Source organism: Oncorhynchus clarkii, chromosome 24, assembly GCF_045791955.1.
Source record: "Oncorhynchus clarkii lewisi isolate Uvic-CL-2024 chromosome 24, UVic_Ocla_1.0, whole genome shotgun sequence".
In the NCBI taxonomy this organism is placed as follows: Eukaryota; Metazoa; Chordata; class Actinopteri; order Salmoniformes; family Salmonidae; genus Oncorhynchus; species Oncorhynchus clarkii.
In genome coordinates, this window is record NC_092170.1 from 34,890,071 (window position 1) to 34,907,167 (window position 17,097).

General features: G+C 44.6%; 3 protein-coding genes across 4 annotated transcripts in view; 2 read left to right on the forward strand and 1 right to left on the reverse strand.

Moving 5' to 3' along the window:
- Positions 1–335: 335 nt before the first annotated feature.
- Positions 336–6,087, forward strand: LOC139383082 (transmembrane O-methyltransferase). Its single transcript, XM_071127390.1, has 4 exons — positions 336–597; positions 684–880; positions 968–1,090; positions 5,890–6,087. Exons 1-4 carry the CDS (start codon positions 336–338, stop codon positions 6,085–6,087), a joined length of 780 nt encoding a protein of 259 aa, XP_070983491.1.
- A 201-nt stretch (positions 6,088–6,288) lies between these two features.
- LOC139382389 (anaphase-promoting complex subunit 15) lies at positions 6,289–9,876 on the reverse strand. Of its 2 annotated transcripts, none has more exons than XM_071126398.1 (5): positions 9,620–9,876; positions 9,066–9,191; positions 8,508–8,567; positions 7,263–7,403; positions 6,289–7,136 (listed from the first exon to the last, which is right to left on the reverse strand). In XM_071126398.1, the coding sequence occupies exons 2-5, from the start codon at positions 9,183–9,185 to the stop codon at positions 7,089–7,091; spliced, it is 369 nt and encodes a 122-aa protein (XP_070982499.1). In that variant the 5' UTR covers positions 9,186–9,191; positions 9,620–9,876; the 3' UTR covers positions 6,289–7,088. The 2 variants fall into 2 exon arrangements, with proteins under 2 accessions (XP_070982499.1, XP_070982500.1); XM_071126399.1 differs by having other exon boundaries at positions 6,857–7,136; positions 7,272–7,403; positions 9,620–9,677.
- A 1,574-nt stretch (positions 9,877–11,450) lies between these two features.
- The window catches only part of LOC139382938 (folate receptor), a 6,815-nt gene continuing 1,168 nt past the window's right edge, over positions 11,451–17,097 (forward strand). The window contains exons 1-4 of the mRNA XM_071127212.1: positions 11,451–11,568; positions 11,968–12,106; positions 13,243–13,431; positions 14,529–14,664. Of these exons, the coding sequence (XP_070983313.1) occupies positions 11,978–12,106; positions 13,243–13,431; positions 14,529–14,664 (454 nt within the window). The 5' untranslated portion in view covers positions 11,451–11,568; positions 11,968–11,977. The remainder of the gene's footprint in view (positions 11,569–11,967; positions 12,107–13,242; positions 13,432–14,528; positions 14,665–17,097) is intronic.

Sequence of the window (17,097 nt, forward strand, 5' to 3'; positions counted from 1 at the left end):
GAGTTGTAGTACAATGTAGCGTTGGTTGTCAGTGAGGTGCAGGAAATCTCCTGTCACTCAGTGTAAAGCTTTAGTAACTGCAGTTTGGAGTTGGCCAGAGGAGCATCTGTGTATGTGGTTTATATCCAAAATACATGGACTGTAGTGTTTTGTGTGTAGAGACCTGAAATAGGAGGATTTTACATGAATTCAGGAATATGTATTTATTTGTATGTATTTTCTTTTGTGTGCTGGCAGTCACCCATCTCCTGGTGTGTGTTCAGGTATGTGTGTGTGTGTACCTAGCTGTATGTCTGTGTACCACTCTCATTGTGTCTGTCCCTTGCAGCAGTACCATGGTGTCTGGTGCTATAGCGTTGGCCTTCCTCCCCCTGGTGTTGACTTTCATTATTCGTTACCGCTACTACTTTGTGCTGTTCTACCGGGCGGTGCTGGTCAGGATGTGGTATGACTGTACGACGGGGCTGAGCAGGGAGGAGAGGGCCTTCCAGTACGTTCTGACCCACGCCATCCCCGGCGACCCAGAAAGTATCCTGGAAACCTTTGACCTCTGGTGCAGCAAGGTGGAGTTCATCAGCAACATCGGCCCCAAAAAAGGTGACCCACTGACCACAACCCTCCCCCTAATTCTTATATTCTGTTCTCTCATCTGACCACAGCATTGTGTCTGCCTGTGTGTGCAGGTAAGATCATGGACCGGATTCTTTCTGAGCACTGCCCTCTGACCGTGCTGGAGCTAGGGTCCCACTGTGGGTACAGCACAGTGCGTATCGCCCGGGCACTGCCCCTGGGTGCCAGGCTCTACAGTGTAGAAATGGATGCGATAAACGCTGCCATAGCAGAGAAGATCATACGGCTGGCGGGCTTCGACGATGACACGGTGAGAGCAGAGCGCACACACACGGTGAGAGAGTAAGACAAAAAGACCCGGTGAGATCAAATCTGGTCATACCTCCCCCACCCCCAGGTGGAGCTGATAGTGAGTCCGTCAGATGAGGTAATCCCAAGGTTGCGGGCAGACTACGGTCTGGAGCGGTTGGACTTTGTGTTCATGGACCACTGGAAAAAATGCTACCGTCCTGACTTGCAGGTAACTAATTCATTCATAACCCCCTATGACCTCAAGTCTGTTTTGATGTTGTTCCCGTCTATGTACATCAGGAGTGTCAAACTCATTCCACGGAGGGCCAAGTGTCTGCAGGTTTTGTGTTTTCCTTTCAATTAAGACCTAGACATTCAGGTGAGGGGTTAGTGACCTTAATTTACCAATCAAGAACAAGGGTGGAGCAAAAACCCCACAGCCACTCGGCCATCTGTGGAATGAGTTTGACACGATGTACACTATATATACAAATGTATGTGGACACACCTTCAATTTAGTGGATTCGGCTATTTCAGCCACACCCGTTGCTGACAGGTGTATAAAACCGAGCATACAGCCATGCGATATCCATAGACAAACATTGGCAGTAGAATGGTCTAACTGAAGAGCTCAGCGACTATCAATGTGGCACCATCATAGGGTGGCACCTTTCCAACAAGTCAGTTTGTAACATTTCTGCCGTGCTAGAGCTGCCCCGGTCAACTGGGAGTACTGTTATTGTGAAGTGGAAACTTATAGGAGCAACAACGGCTCAGCCACGAAGTGGTAGCGTGTAAAAACACTCACTACCGAGTTCCAAACTGCCTCTGAAAGCAACTTCAGCACAATAACTGTTTGTCGGGAGCTTCATGAGATGGGTTTCCATGGCTGAGCAGCTGCACACAAGCCTAAGATCACCATTCGCAACGCCAAGAGTCGGCTGGAGTGGTGTAAAGCTCGCCGCCATTGGACTCCGGAGCCATGGAAACACATTCTCTGGAGTGAGAGTAGAAGCAGCGTAAAAGAGGGGTTGGGGGGGCACACAATCCAAATAGTCCAGGTAGCCATTTGATTACCTGTTCAGGAGTCTTATAGCTTGGGGGTAAACTGTTGAGATGCCTTTTTGTCCTAGACTTGGCACTCCGGTACCACTTGCCATGCGGTAGTAGAGAGAACAGTCTATGACTGGGGTGGCTGTTATTGCAGCAAAGGGGGGACCAACTCCATATTAATGCCCATGATTTTGGAATGACAAGTTTGACGAGCAGGTGTCCACATACTTTTGGTCATGAAGTATATGGTATTTTGTGTGGACACCAGGAGGAGCCGTTGCTTCAGTAACAGCTCACTGTGCTGTGGATACAGGAATTCCACGGATGGCCGAGTGTCTGCGGGTTTTAGCTCCTCCCTTCTACTTGATTAATGAATTAAGATCACTAATTAGTAAGGAACTACCTCACCTGGTTATCTAGGTCTTAATTGAAAGGGAAAAAACAAAAAGCAGCAGGCACTTGCCCCTTCATAGAATGAGTTTGACACCTCTGATATAACACTTCAAATCAAATTTGTGCCATCCCCTGAATACAACAGGTGTAGACTTTACTGTGGAATGCTTACCTACAAGCCCTTAGCCAACAATGCAGAATAAAAATGTAAAAGTAAGAAAATATTTGCACAAAAAAACAAAAGTAACACAATAAGTAACAATACAATTACAATAGAGGCTACAGACAGGGGTACCAGTACCGAGTCAATACAGACGTACAGGTTAGTCAAGGTAACTGAGGTAGTATGTACATGTAGGTAAGGGGTAAAGTGACTATGCAGAGATAATAAACAGGTTAGTTGAGATAATTGAGGTAATATGTGCATGTACGTAATGGTAAAGTGACTATGCAGAGATAATAAACAGGTTAGTTGAGATAATTGAGGTAATATGTGCATGTACGTAATGGTAAAGTGACTATGCAGAGATAATAAACAGAGTTGCAGATACATGAAAAAGGGGGTCAATGCTATTAGTCCAGGTAGCCATTTTATTAACTGTTCATCAGTCTAATGGCTTGGAAGTAGCTGTTAATGACACAGAGGAACCTGAAGCTCTCAACCCGCTCCACCACAGACATGTCGATGTGACTGGGGGCTTGCTCCCCCTTTTCCTGTAGTCCACGATCAGTTCCTTTGTCTTGCTGACATTGTGGGAAAGGTTGTTCTCCTGGAACCACACTGCCAGATCACTGACTTCCTCCCTGTAGACTGTCTCATCGTTGTCAGTAATCAGGCCTACCACCGTTGTAGTCGACAAACTTAATGATGGTGTTGGAGTCGTGTGTAGCCATGCAGTCGTAGGTGAACACGGAGTAGAGGAGGGGTCTGAGCACGCACCCCGAAGGGGCCCCCATGTTGAGGATCAGCGTGGCGGATGTGTTGTTACCTACCCTCACCACCTGGGGGCGGCCCGTCAAGAAGTCCACAATCGAGTTGCAGTGGGAGGTGTTTAGTCCCAGGGTCCTTAGCTTAGTGATGAACTTTGAGGGCACTATGGTATTGAACGCTGAGCTGTAGTCAATGAACAGCATTCTCACATAGGTGTTCCTTTTGTCCAGGTGGTAGAGGGCAGTGTGGAGGGCAATAGAGATTGTGTCATCTGTGGATCTGTTGGGGCGGTATGCGAATTGTGGTGGGTCTAGGGTTTCTGGGATGATGGTGTTGATGTGACTCATGACCAGCACTTCAAAGCACTTCATGGCTACAGATGTGAGTGCTACGGGTCGGTAGTCATTTAGGCAGGTTACCTTAGTGTTCTTGGGCACAGGGACTATGGTGTCTGCTTGAAACATCTAGGTATTACTGACTTGGTCAGGGAGAGGTTGAAAATGTCATGAAGACACTTGACAGTTGGTCAGCGTCCTGGATAAGTCTGAATGTTGACCAGGTCTTCTTTATCCCCCTCTATAACTCCCCTTCTTAACCCTCCCCTAACCCTCACCACCTAACCCTCCTCTAACCCTTCTCTAACCCTCACCTCATAGCCCTCCTCTAACCCTCACCTCATAGCCCTCCTCTAACCTTCACCTCCTAGCCCTCCTCTAACCTTCACCTCCTAGCCCTCCTCTAACCCTCACCTCCTAGCCCTCCTCTAACCCTCACCTCCTAGCCCTCCTCTAACCCTCACCTCCTAGCCCTCCTCTAACCCTCACCTCCTAGCCCTCCTCTAACCCTCACCTCCTAGCCCTCCTCTAACCCTCACCTCCTAACCGTCCTCTAACCCTCACCTCCTAACCCTCATATCCTAACCCTCCTCTAACCCTCACCTCCTAACCCTCACCTCCTAACCCTCACCTCCTAACCCTCACCCTCCTCTAACCCTCACCTCCTAACCCTCACCTCCTAACCCTAAACTACTTCGAGGCAAGTAACTATGAAACATGCATGAGAGCACCAGCTGTCCTGGAAGACTGTGTGATCACGCTCTCTGCAGCCGATGTGAGTAAGACCTTTAGACAGGTCAACATTCACAAGGCCAGACGGATTACCAGGACGTGTACTGCGAGCATGCGCTGACCAACTGGCAAGTTTCTTCACTGACATTTTGAACCTCTCCCTGTCCGAGTCTATAATACCAACATGTGCGTGTTCAGTCTCCTCCTGTACTCCCTGTTCACTCATGACTGCACGGCCAGGCACGACTCCAACACCATCAATAAGTTTGCCAATGACACAACAGTGGTAGGCCTGATCACTGGCAACGATGAGACAGCCTATAGGGAGGAGATCAGAGACCTGGCCGTGTGGTGCCAGGACAGCAACCTCTCCCTCAACATGATCAAGACAAAGGAGATGATCATGGACTACAGGAAAAAGGCCGAGCACACCTCCATTCACATCAACGGGGCTGCAGTGGAGCAGATTGAGAGCGTCAAGTTCCTTGGTGTCAACATCACCAACAAACTAACATGGTCCAAACACACCACAACAAAACCTATTCCCCCTCAGGCATGGGTCCTCAGATCCTCAAAAAGGTTCTACAGCTATACCATCTAGAGCATCTTGACTGGTTGCATCACGGCCTGGTATGGCAACTGCTCGGCCTCCGACCGCAAGGCACTACTAGGGTAGTGCGAATGGCCCACTGGGGCCAAACTTCCTGCCATCCAGGACCTCTATACCAGGCGGTGTCAGAGGAAGGCCCTAAAAATTGTCAAAGACTCCAGCCACCCCGTTCTCTCTGCTACCGCATGGCAAGCGGTACCGGAGCGCCAAGTCTAGGTCCAAGAGGCTTCTTAACAGCTTCTACCCCCAAGCCATAAGACTCCTGAGCACCTAATCAAATGGCTACTCAGACTATTTGCATTTCTCCACCCGCTTTACACCACTGCTACTCTCTGTTATAATTTATACAGTCACTTTAATAACTATCTACATGTACATATTACCTCAACTAACCAGTGCCCCCTCACATTGACATCCTTACCGGTACCCCCGTGTATAAAGTCTCGCCATTGTTATTTTACTGCTGCTCTATAATTACTTAGATTTTTAAATTATTTTTAAACTGCATTGTTGGTTAGGGGCTCGTAAGTAAGCATTTCACAGTAAGGTCTACCTACACCTGTTGTATTCAGCATTACACTGTAAGGTCTACTACACCTGTTGTATTCAACATTTCACTGTAAGGTCTACCTACACCTGTTGTATTCAACATTTCACTGTAAGGTCTACCTACACCTGTTGTATTCAGCATTACACTGTAAGGTCTACTACACCTGTTGTATTCAACATTTCACTGTCAGGTCTACTACACCTGTTGTATTCAACATTTCACTGTAAGGTCTACCTACACCTGTTGTATTCAGCATTACACTGTAAGGTCTACTACACCTGTTGTATTCAACATTTCACTGTCAGGTCTACTACACCTGTTGTATTCGGCGCATGTGACTAATACAATTTGATTTGATTTACAACTTATCTCTTAACACTCACCTCTATAACTCCTAACCCTCCACCTGTATTGTGGTCTGCAGGCTCTGGAGGGCTCTGGTCTGCTGGGAAAAGGCTCTGTAGTGCTTGCCGACAACGTCCTATTTCCGGGTGCTCCTAACTTCCTCCGACACGTCCGCAAGAGTGGCCTCTACGAGTGGAAGATCCACAGGGCCACTCTAGAGTACAGCAAGGGCATCAGGGATGGGATGGCTGAACTTGTTTACCAGGGGATCAAGTAGGGTGGGGGCATAGTGACGGACACACTCATCTGTTACCTAGACATACAAGACTGAGGTTGGGGGCAACTTACTTTTGTTCTCGGAGCCTACTAGTCTTCTGCTGTTTTCTGCTTAGTGCCCCCTGCTGGTTGAATATCATTCTGACAGTCTCTCGCGTGTTTTACAGGTCTGTCTGTTGCATTAATAAATCCATTACATACATTCTCTGTACATTGTTTTTCTTTATTTACATAAGAAACTTGACCAATTAAAGTTATTTACTTTACATACAACTGAGCTTCTGTTAAGTTCCTTTTTACAAATTGTTGAATACTGACATTCTGTAGCACGTGTTCTTACTCTCCAGGTTTCTGTTGGCCACACACACACACACACACACACACACACACACACACACACACACACACACACACACACACACACACACACACACACACACACACACACACACACACACACACACACACACACAACTCAAGTGCAGTGTACAGGCTGTGGTTTATGCCCATTCAGCGGTTTTAAGAGAACCCATTCAGATGTGACACATGACTGGCGGCTGGGGGGTGTCAAAGTACACACTCCAACAGAATAACGAGCACCAGAGAGGGGAGTGAGTTCGCACTCAATGTCCTTGAGTTAAATGTGTGTGTAGTCTAAACAAGGGGTCTGACTGTCTCGACTTGATGGGGAGGACAGAACTGGCAGAGGGGGGGTTGAGGTGGAGGCCGCTTTCTTTTTCCTAATGTTGCAAAACCACTTATCTGAAGAAACTTTTACAGTTCAGTCTTCACACATTGCAACTGTAGAACACTGAATGAGAGAACATGCACTTTCTCCATGCAGTAAACCATCACACAGCTCACCCTGTCGTGTTCCATGGTGGGTGTGAACAGCAGGGAAAGTTCACCAGCCAAGACACACTGTCAGGAAGAGTAGATGAGCACCTATCCTGCTGAAGATCTACTAAGGGGAAATCAGAGAGTAGCGAGGATTACTCTGGTCTAGATCATCCACTGGTCTTGGTCTTGGTCTGCTCCCTCCATGTCCACCTGCAGTTTGAGCGAGATGACAGAGAGATGACTCAAATGTATAATAAGAGGTTCTAGTATTTCCCTTAGATACTGTTCCACAGACGTGACCCCTAAACCCTGATTGTGTGTGTGTGTGTTTTAGACCTCGTTGACCTCGCCGTCATCCGGTGACTCGTTGTAGTCGTTCATCTCATCTATGTCCTGCATGTCCTCTTCATCCTCAGAGTCTTCTTCACTATCTTCCTCATCCTCATCCTCCTCCTCTTCCTCCTCGTCAAATGTCTGCTACACACCCACAGAGAACAAAAACAAAAGCCACACACACCCCAGAGTGAGTATGGAAAATGAAAAAAAAAACACCCCTCAACAGAAATACAGTACCAGTCGAAAGTTTGGACACCTACTCATTCAAGGGTTTTTCTTAATTTTTTTTTTCTACATTGCAGAATAATAGCAAATACATCACAACTATGAAATAACACATATGGAATCATGTAGTAACCAAAAATGTGTTCAATCAAAATATATTTTATATTTCAGATTCTTCAAAGTAGCCACCATGTGTGCAAAGCTGTCATCAAGGCACTCTGACATTGGTATAATTTAAAGGACAACTATGTCTTATTTTCATCCAAACATTGACACAAAATTGTAAACTGTGTGTATAATTTGAGGAATGAAATGTCATGAGATAATAAAACCTAGTTGGTAATCTTCCCTTTCTGTGTAGCACACCACCATATCAACATGCCCAAGTTCACACAGGGTAGGGGGTTTAGGATCACCATCTTTAACTTGGTTTGAATTCGAGCTAGCGAGCAACACAAACACTAGTGTTTTACTTTTGTATGTGCTGTTCTCTCCTACTGTAGCCTCTCCACACTGTCTTTGGATGGTATAATTAAAGCTTGTGCTTTTCCTCCCTCCTCTGACCCTAATGACTCTACCTAATCTGGGAGCTGTTAGGAATAACCACAAAATGCAAACATTAACTTCTCTATTTTATTGAATTGTAATGCCTTTCCACCCAGCACATGGAACCAACTACAAAATACATTACAATTGGATGTACTGGTGCATCTCTGGCAATATACAATATTGTTTGGGGACCTTCTTATTGTGGAATGTAATTGTTTGTCTTTCTTATATTGTATTAGATTTTGTCTGATGTAATTGTATATGCAGGGCTCCCTTGTGAAAGTTAACCTGGTCTCAATGATTTTTCCCTGCTTAAATAAAGGTTAAATAAAAAATGTGAACATAGTCACCCTTTGTAATATCTCATGACACTTGGTCAAAATCCATACACATCTCATATACATTTGGGTCAACTATTAGATGAAAATACAAGTGACTGACTAAAATAAATGTTATTTAAAGCTCTGATACCTCGAAGATTGGCTTCCCAATAGGCATCAGGTTATTGTCCTTCTCTGCGATGCTTTGTAACTAAGGGGGAGAGAGAGAGGTCAGTGTTGGTCTGAACTCAGATTGGCTCTGTGACTCCTGCCAGTGCTGCTCTGTCTTTTCTCTCTCAGTGTGTGTGTGTGTACCCAGGTCTGGTGCTGCTCTGTGTTTTCTCTCTCGGTGTGTGTGTGTGTACCCAGGTCTGGTGCTGCTCTGTGTTTTCTCTCTCGGTGTGTGTGTGTGTACCCAGGTCTGGTGCTGCTCTGTGTTTACTCTCTCGGTGTGTGTGTGTACCCAGGTCTGGTGCTGCTCTGTGTTTACTCTCTCGGTGTGTGTGTGTACCCAGGTCTGGTGCTGCTCTGTGTTTTCTCTCTCGGTGTGTGTGTGTGTACCCAGGTCTGGTGCTGCTCTGTGTTTACTGTCTCGGTGTGTGTGTACCCAGGTCTGGTGCTGCTCTGTGTTTTCTCTCTCTGTGTGTGTGTGTACCCAGGTCTGGTGCTGCTCTGTGTTTTCTCTCTCGGTGTGTGTGTGTGTGTGTACCCAGGTCTGGTGCTGCTGCTCCTGTTGGTGTAACTCTGTCTCATCCACACACGGCCGGTCCAGGTTGAACCACAGAGACTCTGTCAACCGGGGAAACAGCGAGGGAAACAGCATGGACATCTCTGTCTGAAAGGAAACACACTTCCCTGAGGCAGGATAGATATCAGCACCCACCTAGATAACAGACCTGGCTAGATTAGTACACAGCTGATCAGACGTTGGTTTCAGTGACCCAAAAAAACTGATTGGGGGGTGTAGCTAGCGATTGATAGCTGTAAGAAATGACACAACAATGTTTTCAACATAGCTAGCTAACATCTGCTAACTTGGGTAGGTTAGCTACATTGCTAGTTACTGTAAGTACTGCACGGTTTGGGTTTTGCATGCTTTAAATGGTATCTGCTAAGCTATTACAGATCTGTCTTACTAACTAGCTAGCTAACACTCTTCATCCTGCATAATGTAGCTAAGTTTAGCCAGCTAGCTATGTTACGAAACAATATCTTATACCGTTACATCAATAATAAAAATACTGTAAATGTTCACCGTCTTACCTGTAAAACCACTATCCCGTCTTGCTGTCAAAATAGAAATTTCAACTGACCGGAAATCGGTGTTCGTTTGTAAACGCTCCGGGTGTATAGGCATATAATTTCAAAAAGATTCCGCTTTATGAACCGTTCTCAATGGTTTAAATTATATACTATATAGATTATAAACTGCAAGGATGATCATACTCTTTGACCATACTGCGAGAAAGTAAAGCAGGCACACCTATGTATAACGCTTTAGTTTCATTAAGCTTTCACTTGAGGGGTAGCTACTCTCTGTGAAACTGTAAAAAATAGTTTCAGAACTTATTTTGAATAGAAAATATACTTTACACCTGTCTCTGTATGTTATAGGTAGTTTCTTCATGCAAATGTGACTTTGAAGGACATTGAAACCTGCCTGAAATAATTACCCTGCCTGAAATGCATATCACATGATAAAGTTAAACACTTAATATGAGCTCATGACCTTTGGGTGCAGTAAACCAGTGATTTCCACATTCACTAATTAACAGTGAAGAAAATATTATGTGAGGCTTGGTGATAACGGTTTTATGCTGCATAGTATGCATACTCTGACCTCTAAGTCAGCTGTCATAAACCTGAGGAGTTACACGCATTATATATAACAAACTCTGAACCAATTATATTAATTTGGGGACAGGTCAAAAAGCATTAAACATTTATGGCTAGTTGGCTTGCACTTGCTAGCTAATTTGTCCTATTTAGCTAGCTTGCTGTTGCTAGCTAATTTGTCCTGGGATATAAACATTGAGTTGTTATTTTACCTGAAATGCACAAGGTCCTCTACTCCGACAATTCATCCACACATAAAACGGTCAACCGAATCGTTTCTAGTCATCTCTCTTCCTTCCAGGCTTTTTCTTCTCTTGACTCTATATTGCGATTGGCAACTTTCATAAATTAGGTGCATTACCGCCACTGACCTGGTTCATCTTTCGCTCACCCCCTTGCGTATAACTAATGAGGAGATGACATGTTGGTACCTGCTTCTATAAACCAATGAGGAGATGACATGTTGGTGCCTGCTTCCAGAAACCAATGAGGAGATGGGAGAGGCAGGACTTGCAGCGCGATCTGTGTCAGAAATATAACTGATTTCTATTTTAGCCCTTGGCAACGCAGACGCTCGAAGGCGTGTGCGAACAGTGTGGGTGCAATGATTGAATAACATAGATTTCAACATTAATTTTGCAACGCACGCGACGCGAGTGGTGTGGTCAGCCTATTAGTGTGGTGCGCGCTAATAGCGTTTCAATTGGTAACATCACTTGCTCTGACACCTTGAAGTAGTTGTCTCCATTGCTCTGCAAGGGCCGCTACTTTTGTGGAGCGATGGGTAACAATGCAGTTGCTAATATGTGAAGAAGGGTCCCTGGTTCGAGCCCAGGTAGGAGCGAGAATAGGGACGTTAGCAACACTGTTACACGATGACAGATAACTGCAACATCCTGTGTTAGATATGTCACAGGACATGTTCTCTTTAAGAGTGATTTGTTTTAAAGTTTCTAGAAGTTTTACTGCAGTAATCTATCAGGTCATGCTGCCATTTTCACACCTTCAGTGCATAAACTACTGGTGGATGGAATCTTACCGTGACGAGGCTGAGACCTTGGCTTGAGATAACAGGAAACCTCCCTCACAGAGAGACCTCACAATACACACACACACACACACACACACACACACACACACACACACACACACACACACACACACACACACACACACACACACACACACCCAGAGGCAGACTTTGCTCCGTTGAGACCATTCTCATGTGGTTGCATGTCAGGGAGTTTCCCACAAGCCACGGACACATATGATCATACACACACCTGAGGTTACAAAAGCTGCCGTGCCATTGTAAAGGACTCAAAATCACGTTTAGGTGATTGAAACAGGACTTCTGCACCACTACATTTGACAAGGTATTGTGAATCCATTGTTGTATTATTCTAATTGGCTCATGCTTATCATATGTCTAGATGTTGGTTAATTTGAGAGAGTGTGAGATTTACAGTAAATTGACAGATTATTAAGATGACTATGCTTTGTGAAGAATGTGTGTGCTGGAAAGGTTTAATACAACACTAAGATGTTCCTCCTGTAACAGACCAGCAGGTAACTAACTAACTGTTAGACATCTTTTTCAATGTGTTTTTAGCAGATTTCTGGGTTGTTCATCTGTTCGTGTGTGTGTGTGTGTGTGTGTGTGTGTGTGTCTGTGTGTCTGTGTGTCTGTGTGTCTGTGTGTGTGTGCTTTACCCATGCAGTGTGTTGATAGAAGTGTAGTTAGTATCTGTGTGTTCTCTCCTCCACCGACCCAGCTGTAGAGACATGTGGTGGGTATTGATCCTGCTGCTTTCCCTGGCCAGCCAGGCTCAGTCTTTAGAAAAGCTCAACATGTGTATGGATGCAAAACACCACAAAAAAGAGCCTGGCGCCGAAGGACAACTCTATCAACAGGTGTGTGTGTGTGTGTGTGTGTGTGTGTGTGTGTGTGTGTGTGTGTGTGTGTGTGTGTGTGTGTGTGTGTGTGTGTGTGTGTGTGTGTGTGTGTGTGTGTGTGTGTGTGTGTGGAAGTAGAGTGAGTGGAATGGTGGAAAACTGCATACATTTATTAATCTTTAAATTAACGATGAATCTATATCTATGTTCGTTCTTTTCCTCTTGTAGTGTGTTCCACGGAGGGATAATGTTAGTTCCTCCTGTAATGTGCTCCACGGAGGGATAATGTTATTTTCCTCCTGTAGTGTGTTCCACGGAGGGATAATGTTATTTCCTCCTGTAGTGTGTTCCACGGAGGGATAATGTTAGTTCCTCCTGTAATGTGTTCCACGGAGGGATAATGTTATTTTCATCCTGTAGTGTGCTCCATGAAGGGATAATGTTAGTTCCTCCTGTAATGTGTTCCACGGAGGGATAATGTTATTTTCATCCTGTAGTGTGCTCCATGAAGGGATAATGTTAGTTCCTCCTGTAGTGTGTTCCACGGAGGGATAATGTTATTTTCCTCTTGTAGTGTGCTCCATGAAGGGATAATGTTAGTTCCTCCTGTAATGTGTTCCATGGAGGGATAATGTTATTTTCCTCCTGTAGTGTGCTCCATGGAGGGATAATGTTATTTCCTCCTGTAGTGTGTTCCACGGAGGGATAATGTTATTTCCTCCTGTAGTGTGTTCCACGGAGGGATAATGTTATTTTCCTCCTGTAGTGTGCTCCATGGAGGGATAATGTTATTTTCTCCTGTAGTGTGTTCCACGGAGGGATAATGTTATTTTCCTCCTGTAGTGTGCTCCATGGAGGGATAATGTTATTTCCTCCTGTAGTGTGTTCCATGGAGGGATAATTACATTTTCCTCCTGTAGTGTGCTCCATGGAGGGATAATTACATTTTCCTCCTGTAGTGTGCTCCATGGAGGGATAATTACATTTTCCTCCTGTAGTGTGCTCCATGGAGGGATAATTACATTTTCCTCCTGTAGTGTGCTCCATGGAGGGATAATTACATTTTCCTCCTGTAGTGTGCTCCATGGAGGGATAATTACATTTTCCTCCTGTAGTGTTCGCCATGGAGGGATAATTACATTTTCCTCCTGTAGTGTGCTCCATGGAAAGATAATGCCTGTTGTACAGCTAACACCAGTGCGGAGGCCCATGATGATAACTCCTACCTCTACAACTTTAACTGGAATCACTGTGGTATCATGACCTCCAAATGCAAGAAACACTTCACCCAGGACACCTGCTTCTACGAGTGTTCACCTCACCTGGGGCCCTGGATACAGCAGGTAAAGGCATAGATCATTTCCTAGGCAGATAATCTATCAGTTGGCCAGACTAGACAAAGGCCCCCAGCATTGAGGGAATTTGAATAAACTGGCCCGGGCAGGTGTGGTTTCCGTCAGGTGAAAAGTGATTTCATTCGTTTTGAAACCGGGCTGCCTCCCGGGTGTGATGCGGGTACCTCGTTCTGGCTGACTGAAAAGTCGGCTCAAAACAAAAGTGATGTAGTCCTAGGTTACGCACGTGAGTAGGATTCAGTAGGATTAATAAATAGGATTCAGTAGGATTAATAAATAGGATTCAGTAGGATTAATAAATAGGATTCAGTAGGATTAATAAATAGGATTCAGTAGGATTAATACATAGGATTCAGTAGGATTAATAAATAGGATTCAGGAGGATTAATAAATAGGATTCAGTAGGATTAATAAATAGGATTCAGTAGGATTAATAAATAGGATTCAGTAGGATTAATAAATAGGATTCAGTAGGATTAATACATAGGATTCAGTAGGATTAATACATAGGATTCAGTAGGATTAATAAATATGATTCAGTAGGATTAATACATAGGATTCAGTAGGATTAATACATAGGATTCAGTAGGATTAATAAATAGGATTCAGTAGGATTAATAAATAGGATTCAGTAGGATTAATAAATAGGATTCAGTCGGATTAATACATATCATTCAGTAGGGTTAATAAGCAGCATTCTGTGTTTTCACATCAAAAGTGATTGCTTTTGATAACAAATGAAAAGTAGTCATGAAATTCAAGGGGATTGTATGTTTCTGATCGAGGCATCAAGCTGCCTTCTCGACAACAAGACCGAACGGCGCAGATTACTGTTTAACTTGAGCGAGGCGCATCTCGGCTTCGCCCAGCCATGTGACGGGCCATAGACCGGTTCAACCCAGACCAGCTTAATTGAATCCCCTTGGTGTCTCAGCCATGGCACAACCCCTGAAATAAAGTATGTGCACCACAAAAAAATGGATGAGGGGAATCAAGGAGTTTCGCCATAGCTAGTGACTATACTGCATGTATTTTATACTTTACAATGTCCAATGAATCAACATTCTATGACTTTTATTGTGCAGGTGGACCAGTCTTGGCGTAAGGAGCGGATCCTATACGTGCCTCTGTGTCAGGAGGACTGCCACAGCTGGTGGGACGACTGCAAGGATGACTTCACCTGCAAACAGGACTGGCACTACGGCTGGGACTGGACCACAGGTACACACACACACACACACACACACACATACAGTGCCTTGCGAAAGTATTCGGCCCCCTTGAACTTTGCGACCTTTTGCCACATTTCAGGCTTCAAACATAAAGATATAAAACTGTATTTTTTTTGTGAAGAATGAACAACAAGTGGGACACAATCATGAAGTGGAACGACATTTATTGGATATTTCAAACTTTTAACAAATCAAAAACTGAAAAATTGGGCTTGCAAAATTATTCAGCCCCCTTAAGTTAATACTTTGTAGCGCCACCTTTTGCTGCGATTACAGCTGTAAGTCGCTTGGGGTATGTCTCTATCAGTTTTGCACATCGAGAGACTGACATTTTTTCCCATTCCTCCTTGCAAAACAGCTCGAGCTCAGTGAGGTTGGATGGAGAGCATTTGTGAACAGCAGTTTTCAGTTCTTTCCACAGATTCTCGATTGGATTCAGGTCTGGACTTTGACTTGGCCATTCTAACACCTGGATATGTTTATTTTTGAACCATTCCATTGTAGATTTTGCTTTATGTTTTGGATCATTGTCTTGTTGGAAGACAAATCTCCGTCCCAGTCTCAGGTCTTTTGCAGACTCCATCAGGTTTTCTTCCAGAATGGTCCTGTATTTGGCTCCATCCATCTTCCCATCAATTTTAACCATCTTCCCTGTCCCTGCTGAAGAAAAGCAGGCCCAAACCATGATGCTGCCACCACCATGTTTGACAGTGGGGATGGTGTGTTCAGCTGTGTTGCTTTTACGCCAAACATAACGTTTTGCATTGTTGCCAAAAAGTTCAATTTTGGTTTCATCTGACCAGAGCACCTTCTTCCACATGTTTGATGTGTCTCCCAGGTGGCTTGTGGCAAACTTTAAACAACACTTTTTATGGATATCTTTAAGAAATGGCTTTCTTCTTGCCACTCTTCCATAAAGGCCAGATTTGTGCAATATACGACTGATTGTTGTCCTATGGACAGAGTCTCCCACCTCAGCTGTAGATCTCTGCAGTTCATCCAGATTGATCATGGGCCTCTTGGCTGCATCTCTGATCAGTCTTCTCCTTGTATGAGCTGAAAGTTTAGAGGGACGGCCAGGTCTTGGTAGATTTGCAGTGGTCTGATACTCCTTCCATTTCAATATTATCGCTTGCACAGTGCTCCTTGGGATGTTTAAAGCTTGGGAAATCTTTTTGTATCCAAATCCGGCTTTAAACTTCTTCACAACAGTATCTCGGACCTGCCTGGTGTGTTCCTTGTTCTTCATGATGCTCTCTGCGCTTTTAACGGACCTCTGAGACTATCACAGTGCAGGTGCATTTATACGGAGACTTGATTACACACAGGTGGATTGTATTTATCATCATTAGTCATTTAGGTCAACATTGGATCATTTAGAGATCCTCACTGAACTTCTGGAGAGAGTTTGCTGCACTGAAAGTAAAGGGGCTGAATAATTTTGCACGCCCAATTTTTCAGTTTTTGATTTGTTAAAAAAGTTTGAAATATCCAATAAATGTCGTTCCACTTCATGATTGTGTCCCACTTGTTGTTGATTCTTCACAAAAAAATACAGTTTTATATCTTTATGTTTGAAGCCTGAAATGTGGCAAAAGGTCGCAAAGTTCAAGGGGGCCGAATACTTTCGCAAGGCACTGTATATACACACACACACACAAACACACACACACACACACACACACACACACACACACACACACACACACACACACACACACACACACACACACACACACACACATACACACATACACACATACACACACACATATATACACACACACACACACACACACACATATACACACACACACACACACATATACACACACATATACACACACATGTACACACACATATACACACACACACACACATACACACACACACACACACACGCATACGCATACACACACACACAAGATTGAAGTCTTTGGCCTGAATTCCAAGCTTCACATCTGGAGGAAACCTGGCACCATTCCCATGCTGATGCATGGTAGTGGCAGCATCATGCTGTGGGGATGTTTTTCAGCAGTGGGACTGGGAGACTAGTCAGGATCGAGGTAAATATTAATGGAGCAAAGTACAGAGAGATCCTTGATGAAAACCTAATCCAGAGCACTCAGACCGGGGCGAAGGTTCACCTTCCAGCAGAACAACGACCCTAAGCACACAGCCAAGATAACCCAGCAGTGGCTTCGGGACAAGTCTCTGAATGTCCTTGAGCGGCCCATTCAGAGCTCGGACTTGAAGGCGATCTCACATCTCTGGAGAGACCTGTAAATAGCTGTGCAGCAACGCTCCCCATCCAACCTGACAGAGCTTGAGAGGATCTGCAAAGAATTAGAGAAACTCCCCAAACACCGATGTGCCAAGCCTGTAGTGTCATACCCAAGAAGACTTGAGGCTGTAATCGCTG

Bases quoted from the DNA above. Each gene is read 5' to 3' on its own strand.
- LOC139383082 (XM_071127390.1), top strand. From the start codon at position 336: ATGGTGTCTGGTGCTATAGCGTTGGCCTTCCTCCCCCTGGTGTTGACT. The intron at 598-683 runs GTGACCCACTGA...CTGTGTGTGCAG, and splicing joins CAACATCGGCCCCAAAAAAG to GTAAGATCATGGACCGGATT. The intron at 881-967 runs GTGAGAGCAGAG...CCCCACCCCCAG, and splicing joins CGGGCTTCGACGATGACACG to GTGGAGCTGATAGTGAGTCC.
- LOC139382389 (XM_071126398.1), bottom strand. From the start codon at position 9,185: ATGTCCATGCTGTTTCCCTCGCTGTTTCCCCGGTTGACAGAGTCTCTG. The intron at 8,568-9,065 runs GTACACACACAC...TCTCCCCCTTAG, and splicing joins AGCAGCAGCACCAGACCTGG to TTACAAAGCATCGCAGAGAA. The intron at 7,137-7,262 runs GTCTAAAACACA...CTCAAACTGCAG, and splicing joins ATGACGGCGAGGTCAACGAG to GTGGACATGGAGGGAGCAGA.